Genomic DNA, 11342 nt, shown 5'->3' with positions numbered 1-11342 from the left:
GCCCTCCCCTCACCCGGCCACAGAAGGAAGGGTAAGAAGCACTCCCAGCATTTTCTTGGGCAACGTCACCTGTGCATTCTCTATTTTCGTACCACTAAGTTAAGACGTGAGGCAGCCTGTTTTACCGCTTGGGAGGGCTGGGTTGGAGAGCAAACTTGGCAGTGTCACATCGCTGTCCCCTGGCGGGAGCGCTGCGAGCAGGGGATGGTGCTGCCAGCAGAGCAGTGCCCGGCCAATCCCTGCCCGTGGCAGAGCCAGCCCTGCTCCCAGCACCTCCTGCTCCCAGCCGGACACACCGCGGGGCTGGAGGCAGGAGCAGAATGAAGCCCTTTTGCCTGCTCGGGGCTTGTGTGGAGAGGAGAAGGTCAACACCCGCAGGCACCTTCTCCTCGTATACACAGATCAGAGCTGCACCACTCGTCTGGCAACCTGTGGTGTGTCCCAGACTGTGCTGCTGTGTCACCTGCTGCTGGAGCAGGAGGTGGAGGTGGCACTGAGGGCAGGGAAGGCCGTGGCAGCCGGACAGCTGGTTTCTGGAAAGGACCAGGCTTTGCTGTCGAGTGTAACATCTTGGCATGGACTGAGCGAGGTGACGCGGGCCAGCGCAGGCAGGTACCTCGGGGTTCCCAGGGCAGCCCTGAGGCTCCTTAGCCCACCAGAACGGGCTCCTCAGTCAGCCCAGCAGTTATTTAGAGGTGGATTCTTTTATCAGATGCTCTGCCATACAAGCTGACAACATTCAAATCTATAAATAGCACCCAGAAAGATTCGCCCACAGGCACAACACTCGATGGAAACGAAACAGGTTCCACTGTTTCAGTAGTTGTAGATCATACAACACACTGAGATGATTAATGGCTTCACTTCCTAATGACAATCTTTTCCCTCAGGGTTTCCTTCTTGCAAGTGTGAGTGTTTTCACGCTGGATTTTTTTCCCCAGCTGGACAATGTTTCCTGAGCTGCTCCTGTTTACCTGTGCTCCAACCACGTGTCTGTGAGACACTGCAGCAAGCAGCTCCACCCCACGGCAGGACCAAGGGGTCTCCATGTCCCAGCCGTGGAATTACACAGCCCTGGCAGGGAAGTCCTTGGTTCCTTGCCCTGTGACTCTGGAGCCAGTTCAGGGGGTTGCTTTGCAGCGTGGTGGGTCTGTCACAAGATGGATGCAGGAACAGAGCATTTTAATTGTGTCTGTCAGGACAGCTTAACGTGAGAACCCCTCACTGTAGAGAATTTTTAACTGTTGATTTTCTACCTCTTAATACCTTTAGCACAGAGCCCCTGGAGACCTCCTGGCTCTTCCCCCAGCCCGCAGATGCTGAGCAGCTTCCTGCTGTCCTTGCAGATGCAGGTTTGCCAGCCAGGCTTGGGCTGGCTCTTGGCTTCAGCCTCTGCCTGGATGGTGCTTCCCCAAAACAGTATCACTGGCAGTGTTATCTCTTGCTTTATTCTTTTGGCTGCTCCTTGGGAATTGAGGAACTGAGTGCTAAATGAGAGCAGTCTGGGCTTCTGGTTTTGGTGTGCATTTGGTGCCTGCCTGCAATCTGAGAAGACCTGGCAGAGGACAGTGCTGTCCCTGATAGCTCCTTGGGATCGGGGTCAACAACCTGGTGGCAGGACAGTGGCTTTGGTCAAGGACTGGAAGATAATTCAGCAATCTTCCTTGCCAGAGAAACTTACTTGCAGGAATCTGTTATGGTGCATAAAATAGACTACTGCTTCTAAAACAGTGATGCTAAAACTCTTGTGAAGCTCCAAACAGTGGATTGGAGGGAAGTTACTTTGAGATGGGGAGGAAATGTGGGCATAGATGTGATTCATGTTCTTGCTTCATAACTTTTTCTTGCTCTCTGTTCACTGCAAAGGCCAGTGGCTGGGCATCAGGCTGATATATTTTGTGGTACTGTCTTTTCCTTCCAACTCTGTAGAAAAAGTTCTCATGGTCTGGAGATGTGACTTTACCTGAACTGACACCTCCTGTCTAATTTGCAGCACTGAGCAACACCCTTCTCAGGGTCTGTCTTTGGAGGACATGAGAAGAAACTTCCAGTACCCACCAATCGACAAGAACGGTGAGTTAATGCAGGATACTGCCCTGAGCATCTTGGTGTGGGAAACCACTGCAGAGCTGCAGCCTCCTGAGGCACAAAGAGTCTCATGACAAAACTAGTGTTTGGTGGAGGTTGTTGGTTACTGTCAGAGCTGGTGAGGTCTCACCCTGTGCTGCCTGAAAGGAGGTTGTAGTGGGGTGAGGGTTGGTCTGTTCTCTCTAGTGACAGCAACAGGACAAGAGGAAATGGCCTCAAGTTGCTCCAGGGCAGGTTTAGGTTGGATATTCGAATCAAGTTCTTCACTGAAGGGGTAATTAAATGAAGCAGAATAGGCTGCACAGGGTGGTGGTTGAATCACCATCCCTGGAGGTGTTTAAAAGCCATGTAGGTGTGGTGCTAAGGATTATGGTTTAGCACTGGACTTGGTTGAGTTAGGTTATGGTTGGACTTGATGAGCTTTAAGGTCTTTTCCAACCAGCACGACTGTGACTCTGTGCCCTGCAGAGCTGAGGTGGTCCTTTCTGCCCAAATGTGTGGAGCTGTGAATAAGGAGATGTGGCATTAGATCCTCAAGGCTGCTTCTGCAAAGACTGAGCAGGACAGTCCTATTTCTGGAGTATCACAGGAGCATAACATGACATATCTCCTTTTCACCATTCACCCTCCTCTTAGATGACATCCCATCATTCTGCTGCCTTCCAGGACAGAAGTGCCCTGCCTGCTGCTGCTTCTTGCCCCAGCAGTGCCCAGCAGGGAGGCTGTGTGTGCTGTGAGCAGAGCTGCTCTGTCCTCAGTAAGGACTGTTTCTCTGAGGCACCTACAAGGAGAACGTTTTGCTCTGCGCTCACATACGTTTTTCTGGATGTTCAAATGTCTTCTCTGTTGAGTGAGCCCATTGGCTTTTACAGTCTTCCTGTCCTCACTCAGTTTGCTGCTGTCTCCTGCCCTGGGGCCTTCTCACCCCTCTCCTGGCATCTGCTCTTACTTTTCTGCCACTTTCCAACCTGTTTTGTCACCAGGAGAATTCAGTGGTTTTGTTCTGCCTGAAGCATATACCAGAAACTCATCAACTCATCATCTTTGCTGTTCTTCCCTGGCCTCAGCATGACTCTTGCACTCTGAACTGAGCAGACTGGGTGAGAAAAAGAGCAAACCTGGTCATATAAATATTTACTGAGCACAAGGCTCACAGCAGTGCTGCTGTCATAGCAAGTCAGGAATTAATGACCTTTGAAACTGAAAAAACCAAGAGCTTTTCTGTTGCTGCATGGAGAAACTGAAGGAGGTTCCGGAGCTGCAGAGAGCAGCTCCTCAGGCTTCAGCTTTCATCAAGTACCTGGCAACTGGAAAACTCCAGGAGGAAGAAAACAAGAACAAAACAGAAATGTTTAGTGACCTCCCAGAGCAAGACCACCCAGGCAAGACTGGAGAGAGCTTCTCAAGCCTATGTTAACAAGGGACACAAGGCAATGAAGAGTGGGGAAGAAGAGGCTCTCCACAGCTACATTTAAGCTGTGGAATTTAGGAGTGATTTCAGACTCCATTTTCAAGTCCTCAAGATTCAATTTCAATACCTGTTCCTGGAATTACAGCTTCCACAGAAGGGAACCAAAGCATGTGAGTGGGAAGGGAGGTGGCCCCAGGCAGTCCTCCTGTTGCTGGGCAGGTCAGCAGGGCCATGGGGCAGCACAACTTGGTCACAGACCTGGCCAAGCCCAGCCCTGCACTAGCTCAGAAAACCATGGAGGATTCCAGGGTGGCACAGGGGAAAGTGCAGATCCTGGCTGCTAGGCACAGCAGGACTGGAAAAGCTCCTCCTTGCCTTGTACTCCATTTCAGCAGTCATGTGCAGCTCACAGTTGGGTCCTGCAGTATCACCAGGATATGTATCCTGAGGAAAAGCATTGGAGAACAAGGAATCTCCACCCCTTGTGGCAGAGCACCAAGCCCAGCTGCTCTGGAGGCCCCTGGGGCACCGTGAAGCCCAGCCACCCTGCTCTGCCTGCACCCCAGGCTTCCAGATCCTGGCAGAGGGATCAGCCATTGCAGTGCAGAGCAGCACAGCAGAAGGCAGAGAGCCCTGAGCCCTATTTTATTAGAGTGCTTGGTCTAATGATTGCAAATATTTCCACTCTTTATTTATGCCACATAAACCTCGCTGCTCTCTCTCCTCATTCTTGTCCATTTTGATCTTTTTTCTTTCTCTTTGCTCTTTGCCCAATGTTTTGCATTTCCCCCATTTGCACGTGCAGTCTGTAAACAATGAGGAACAGTCTCTGTTTCCCTTCCTCAGCAGGAGCCCCAGCAGCACCCTGCTCCTGCCATGTCCTCTGCCCCTTCTCCCACCCTGTGCCCCAGCAATTGTTCCTGTTCTGGTTTCTCTGCTCTTGTTTTCCAAGCTCCCGAGTATCTCTCTTCAAAGCCTCTTTCCCAAGACATTGGAGTTGGCACCACTGGTTTTTTACCCTTAGTACAGTGAAATAAGCACGGGGGCAGCTGCCCAGTGGCCCCATGAACAGTGATTTCTTTGGCGTTGTTGGGGCAGCTCATTGGAAGTTCTGTATTGGCAACAGCAGTTGCTTGGTTTGTAGTATCAAGAACTGAGATATTTTAAAAGCAGGTATCAGAATGCTCATGTGGAGAGTTCCAAAGCTCTTGTTGAAAGGGCAAAAGTATTATTTTTAATGTCAAACTTCCACTGTGTTATTAAAACATTGAGACTAATGTTTGGACACCAGTCACCAAAGATTTTTTTTGTGCTTGGTTATTGTGAATTCATTGCAGGAAGGACAGGGGCTGTTTATTTCCTATTTACATTTTTTTTCCTCAGGAGACAATATTGACTGGAGATTCGCAGACAGCAAAAAGGTCTCAGCACGACCTGTGCCTTTTTATCTCAAAAAATCTATTTGTATCTATTCTATGAGAATGATATGCACATTATTTTGTTGACATTGTCCCTCAGGGAAAAGGGTGGGGAGGGTCAGGAGACAATATTGACTGGAGATTCGCAGACAGCAAAAAGGTCTCAGCACGACCTGTGCCTTTTTATCTCAAAAAATCTATTTGTATCTATTCTATGAGAATGATATGCACATTATTTTGTTGACATTGTCCCTCAGGGAAAAGGGTGGGGAGGGAGGGAGGGAGGGAGGGAGGGATGGCTGTTGTGTTGAGCCACCAGTGAACTTCTCTCTGTGCCTTGCAGGGTACGTGGCGGATCCCATGAGCACCATGAGGTTCCACTCCTGCAGCAGCAGCTTTGAAGACAGCAGCTGACAGCTCCAGGCTGCCCTGCAGCAGCAGGCCTGGCACCAGGCCCCTCTGCTCCCTGGGGGCAGCTGCACCCAACAGCTTCACTTGGGGGTGGCAAAAGTCCTTCCCAGTGCTGCTCAGGGGTCCTGCTCTGCTGACCTGCTCCAGGGCTGGGGCTTTTCGGTGCTGTGCCTCTTTTCTTTCATGAAGTGCATGGCTACAAGGAACGCTGCACTTTCAGCTTTAGCATTATTAATTTTAAGGGATGAAAGCAAAAAGTCATCAGTTAGAGTTTCAGAGCTCCAAGGCAAGTTGTTGTTACTGTGGCCTTAACAAAGTCATGGGGCTGTCAGCCCTCCCTGACCAGCCCAGTCCCTGTCAAGAGGAGGAGCAGCCTGTCACTCCCCACCACCACCCAGGCCCCCATGGGGACAAAGCTCTTCCTGCTCCCAACTTCTGAACAAGATCTCGCTCCTCGTTTGAGTTCCCCACAGCCCAGGACACGTCCCATGTCTCACTGTCATCCCCAGGGGCTCATGCAGCTCCCCAGCACAGCAGCCCCTCAGCTGCAGCTCCTCAGAGCCTGGATCCTTGGATGCTTTCCTGCTCGCTGAGAATAAAGGCATGTTTGGGTGGCCACCTCAGTGGTGCTCTTTGCAGATGTTTGTGTTTTCTTACCCACTTCCTTGTTGTGGTTTGAGTGATGATAGTTTTTCCCAGAGTGTAAGCTTTCATTCAGACATCTGCTAACAAAAAGCAACCGCTACTCCCAAACAAATCAAACCAGAAGGAAAACACACCAACTTGTGTCACAGATACGGTCATGGTAAGGCAGAGCAGAGCTGCTCTTCTGCCTTGCAGCAAAGCTGGAGCAGATTGCCAGCTAGTGCCTGCTGACCTGGAGGGGTGCCATGGCCAGGCTCTGCAGCAGCAACTCTCATCACTGGAAATTAAAACAAAATTTAAAAGAAGTAGGGAAGGAGAACTTGAACTCTTCTTCTAGAAGCAATTACAGAGGTAATTATGCTGTAATTTTCTAGGGTCTTTTTTCCAATTAGCAAAATTTAGCTGCAAGGAATCCTGCTGTAATGTCGCTCGTTAACTGGATTCAAAGACACCAGTGTCCTCTTGGCCCAGCAGCACCTCGTGTTCCCAGCTGCTGGGCCTGGCTCTGCGGACACTGTCCCAGCTGGTTCTGATGCCAGTGACCCCTGAGCCGAGGCAGTGAGCAGAGGGACACCGGGAGCCAGAGCTGCCCTGCAGGCTCTGCCCACTGCAGCCTGTGCCTGCCACAGCCCCAGGGCAGCACAAGCCCGGAAGGTGTCACTTGGCAACCTCTGTCCCAGGCTTTGCATTTGTTTTGAGTCACCTGAAAATTCAGTGAGGGAGAAAGGGACGTGAGAGTGCACACCCAGCCCACCTCCCTCTTGATCCTCCAGTTGCAAACTCAGCCCTGTTGTCCTTCCACAGTAACAACCCCACGTCCACCTTGCAAACAGCAACAAAACAACATCCAGATTTCTTGGCAGCTGGAGGAAATAAGTCCTGTTCTTTCTAGACGTAAAAGCAACATTGGAAACTGGAAGAGCTTTAAGGAAAGACGTGCAGAGAGGAAAGGTGCCTTTGGGATGAAAATGCCCTACTTGACTATCCAATGGACCAGATGTTTCACAAGATTGAGCTCCAGAAGCACAAGTAGGGAATAAACTGAAGGAGGGGGCAGGGATTAGAGCTCATTCCTTGGGTTTCACACTGGCCAGTGCCCGAGACACGAACAGGGCAGAAAGGATCAATTGTCTTATCTGAAAAATCAGTTCCAGCATTAAGTTTCCTTTTCAACAGGAATCTTTTCCTTACAACTACTCTGCACTGTGTCTTCTCCCTTGCTTAAACCAATCACAATGACTCTCCATTAATACAGCAGCTGTATCTGAAAACCAGAAATTAAACTGGATGTGAGAACAGAAAATAGAGTAAGGCAAACAGACTCCTTTGCATGAATTAATACCTCTGCTCTCACTGGTACCTGAGCTGCTTGGTGTAAATCTCAAAGCAATTCTTGGAAAGTGGAAATGTGGAAACAACAATAAAAAAAATAATCAGAAAGCTTCTGAAGGCAAAACTTTTATACCTTAAAAAGCTCTTTACAAGGCAAACTGCTTGCAAATAATTTTACACTAGCTCCTTGAAGAAAACCATGTCTTAATTAATTGGTCTCTAAAGAGGAAACATCAGGCTTAGGAGGAAAGTGTGGTTCACAGGAGTGATTGGTTAGTCACACAAATAAAAACTCTGAAAAATGTAAATTACTGGATAGCACATCTCTGAAGTAATTTGTGGCCATGCAACTGGTTAGTGCTGTTCTCAGAGAAGCCCAAGGAGCCCAGCACACTGAAATATTTAAAAAGAATTAGACGCTCCAAGGATTTTTACCCTGCTTTTAAGACGAGCCAGTGCCCAGGAGCTGTGGCAACATTTCAGCCTGTTTAACCTGTAACAGATGGTTCAGACTAAAACACACCCACGTCCCACCAAACAAGTGCTTGCACCACACCAGAGCCCTGGCCTGGCAGCCCTGGGGGCTGGAGGCTGCCCTGGGAGGGAGGGTCTGTATGTCTGCAAGGACAGCAGAGATCACCATCATTTCCAAACCCATGAAGTTCTCCCCAGCCTGTTGTCCCAAGGAGCTGCCTGTGGCCCTGCCAGCGTGTGGAACCAGGGAGGAGATGGGCAGAAAGGGGGTCCCACCAGCACGTGGCCAGGCCCAGCTGCCAGGATGGGGTGCAGGCTGCCTTCTCACCACAGACCAAAGCTGCCTGGAGCTACCCTGTAACTATGGCTGCCAGAGAAAGCATGAGAGAAATTACATGATCTCATCAATATGAATGTTGGGGTTTTTAAATTTCTTTCAGGATATAAAACCAGAGTACCTGAAGTGGGAGGGGGTTTAGAGCAAGACAAGAACTTGTCCAAGTCGGCACGTTCCTAACCACAGGATTAATTTCCCTGTTAAAAACACACGCAAGTGCCATTTATAAATATTTTAAGTACTTTAAATAATGAATTGTCAGCTTTCCAGCTCCTTACAATCACTACTGCATTGTTTACCTGGGACTGCTCTGATGCCCCAGGTCTTCTGCAGCCAAGAGTGCCTTGGGAGCTCAGCTTCCTCTTGGTTACCAACTCCTGCCTTCTCCTCTCAAAGGCTGAAGTGGACCTGCCACTTCTCCACCTTCACCATGCTCAGAATGCTGGATTTCTTTAAAGGAAGGAACCCTTCTCCTGGCTGAAGCGTGGGGAGGGGAGGCTGGCAGCTGGACAGAGGCTGCACCAAGAGGAAGAACCTCTCCAGAGCCCACCAGCAGCCCTGAGGAGCACCAATCACTCCCTGCATCGCCCTCCCAGGGCTCAGCACGTGCTGGACACTGGGCAGGGCTGTGGCCCAGCAGGACCTGCCCCTCGGGCACAGCTGGGGCTCCCGCAGGGCTGCAGCTCCCTTGGCAGGGCACAGAGCTGGTGCTGGAGTGGGAACCTGCTCCTGGTGCTCCCAGCTGGCAGACCAAGAGAATACTATGAGTACTCTGGGATGCTGCAGCACTTGCCACAACAGATGACTGAGACCTCTTGCCTGTCACACTTTCATCCTGTGCTCAGTAAAGGCACTAAACATCAAACAAGCCAGCGTGGTTCATGCCCTGCCCAAGCACAGCCTCGTGTTCATCCTGAGCCTCCCAGGGAATCCCTGCACAGCAAATGCCCACACTCCTCCTCTGCCCATCTGTACACCCAAACTGCAGCCCACGTGGAGGCACAGGTGCCAACAGCTCTGGTACCATCACTCTCATGAGTCACATTTGCTTTCCATGGATACCTGCAGGACACCGTTTCAGCAGCACGAATACTCAACCCAACATCAGTTGTTCCGTTAGAAAGCAAACAATGACAACCAGGCCACTGACAGCTTGACTGGCAAGTATTACTCTTACCATGAAACCACTTGCAAAAATGCAAGGAACTACACAGACTGGCACAGGTTTTTTCACAGACTTCAGCACACGTGCAGGTGTGCCCATGTACACAGAAACAGCAAACCTCTGGAGAAGGTCCTGAGCACCTCACAGGACAGGTCTGTTCAACTGTAGAGTATTTAAACACCTATTCTCTATTTACTGCACTTTTTTAGTACTGAACAACATTGAAAATATCCTGGTCCAGTGAAAAGCTACTCCTGATTTTATGGACATTCTCTGATTAAAAGGAAGAGACCACTGTTGAATGGTCAAAAGTCAAACTGGTGGTTTGTAAGCAAAGATTGTGTATCTTGCACAGCATGAGCACTGCAACCACACCACCCAGTGCTTTCACTGAAACTGCTCAGCACTGTAAAGCTACTATTAGTCTTTTTTGTCTACTTTTCTCTTTCAAAGCACTTCCTGGAATCCAGATTGAAAATACAAATGTAACCATCTTTAGCAAAGGAATAAACATTGATTCCTTGATCACATTTAAAATTCCTGTCCCATGTATATTGATCTTAAGTGACTCATAGTAACAACCCACACAAAATCCTGCTCATTTCAGCTCCATTTCCCAATCTGAAGACAGAGCTTGCTCCTCAGTGTTGGGGCAGAGCCTCCTCCAGCCTCCCAGCAATGCCTGCTGGTGACCACAGACACCCACCTGGGACCCCGGGGCCAGAAAGGGTCTCAGGGAGCCCCCAGGGGGATGGAGAGCTGGCAGGGAGCCCCTGGCAGGGAAGATGAGCAGCCAGTGCTGGACTGAGCAGCTCCACACTGACCATCCCTCCTGCAGCTGCAGCACGGACACAGTGGGCCCAAGGACTCACCCCTGGCTGACACCAGAAAGAGCAACAGGCCAGGCTTTATTCACTTGTAAAGACAAGTTTAACAATTGCCAACAACGTTTCCAAGATCACCCTCAAGTGTGGCCAGCAACAAGCCCGGATCCCCAAGGAGAGAGAGGCCACCGTGCACCTTCCCGAGCCCCTGCCCACGCTGGACACCCCATGCCAGGCCCCCTCTGCACACCCCGGGGCTCTCAGCAGAACCAGTGCCCCGAGGTCTGCAACCAGCACCCAGCCCCACTCTCTGGCAGGAGTCAGCAGCTCAGAGAGGCTGAGGACAGGCAGAGCAAGGCAGGGGAGCAGACACTGAGCAGTCAGACACCTCCTGCAGAAACACACACACAGCCACCCCCAGCCCGCCCAAGAACAGGAGGTTCTGCCAGCCCAATACTTCTCTGTTTTGGGAAAAACAAGCATGACAGCTGTGGAACAATCCCTATTATTATTGTCTTCACAATTCCAAAGGAGTGCTGTTTCCTGGGCTGGCACAGAGAGGCTTATTTCAGTTGTCTGCTGCACACCAAGAGGCTGCTCTAGTGAAACGTGACAGATGGTTGTGGAGTAAAATAAAGGAGTGAACATCCCAACCTGCGCAAATAAATCTATAGCCATTTGAGTAAATGTTGCACTGAAGGAGCTGCAGAAAAGGCTTAGAAGATAGTTTCTTCCCCATCCTGGGCCTGTACTTGAGGCGTGGCAACAGTGTCTGGTTCCACAACATCCTAAAAAAAGAGAAAAACATCAGCTTTACTGAAAACATGCTGAACTTTGAGCTAGCTGAGCTGCTGCTGTCCCACATCTCCTACAGGCAGATGCCAGTAGGATGCTGCCAGGCTGGGGGCAGAGCCTCCGGGGCACAGGGAGCTGCTCGGGGGGCTGCAGGGCTGGGACAGCCCAGGAGTGTCCAGGCAGAGCAAAGGCACCTGCAACAGGACTTCAGGGACGGGCCAGAATGCAGAGCCTGCCTCCCAGGAGGATCCCTCATCCCAGCCTCCAGCAGCAGGTATTTAAGGGCACCACAAAACAAGACCAGGTGCTGCATCCTTGGCAGCTGTTAGGGCCCCTCTGAGAGTGGCAGGGCCAGGGGACAGCGGGGCCAGGGGACAGCGGGGCCATAGGGACAGCAGGGCCATAGGGGCAGCGGGGCCAGGGGACAGCGGGGCCAGGGGAC

General features: G+C 50.7%; 2 protein-coding genes across 2 annotated transcripts in view; one reads left to right on the top strand and one right to left on the bottom strand.

The window, feature by feature from the left end:
* Positions 1 to 5331, top strand: part of LOC104386047 (serine/threonine-protein kinase TNNI3K-like) — a 74537-nt gene extending 69206 nt beyond the window's left edge. Inside the window, exons 23-25 of the mRNA XM_009994580.1 lie at positions 446 to 612; positions 1994 to 2073; positions 5261 to 5331. Of these exons, the coding sequence (XP_009992882.1) occupies positions 446 to 612; positions 1994 to 2073; positions 5261 to 5331 (318 nt within the window). The remainder of the gene's footprint in view (positions 1 to 445; positions 613 to 1993; positions 2074 to 5260) is intronic.
* A 5490-nt stretch (positions 5332 to 10821) lies between these two features.
* ERICH3 (glutamate-rich 3) overlaps positions 10822 to 11342 on the bottom strand; it is a 16044-nt gene continuing 15523 nt past the window's right edge. Inside the window, exon 10 of the mRNA XM_009994579.1 lies at positions 10822 to 10893. Within this exon, the coding sequence (XP_009992881.1) occupies positions 10822 to 10893 (72 nt within the window). The remainder of the gene's footprint in view (positions 10894 to 11342) is intronic.

The sequence above is a fragment of the Chaetura pelagica genome, unplaced genomic scaffold (assembly GCF_000747805.2).
Source record: "Chaetura pelagica isolate M959 unplaced genomic scaffold, ChaPel_1.0 scaffold243, whole genome shotgun sequence".
Lineage (NCBI taxonomy): Eukaryota > Metazoa > Chordata > Aves > Apodiformes > Apodidae > Chaetura > Chaetura pelagica.
This window is presented reverse-complemented; position numbering and strand designations above follow the sequence as displayed.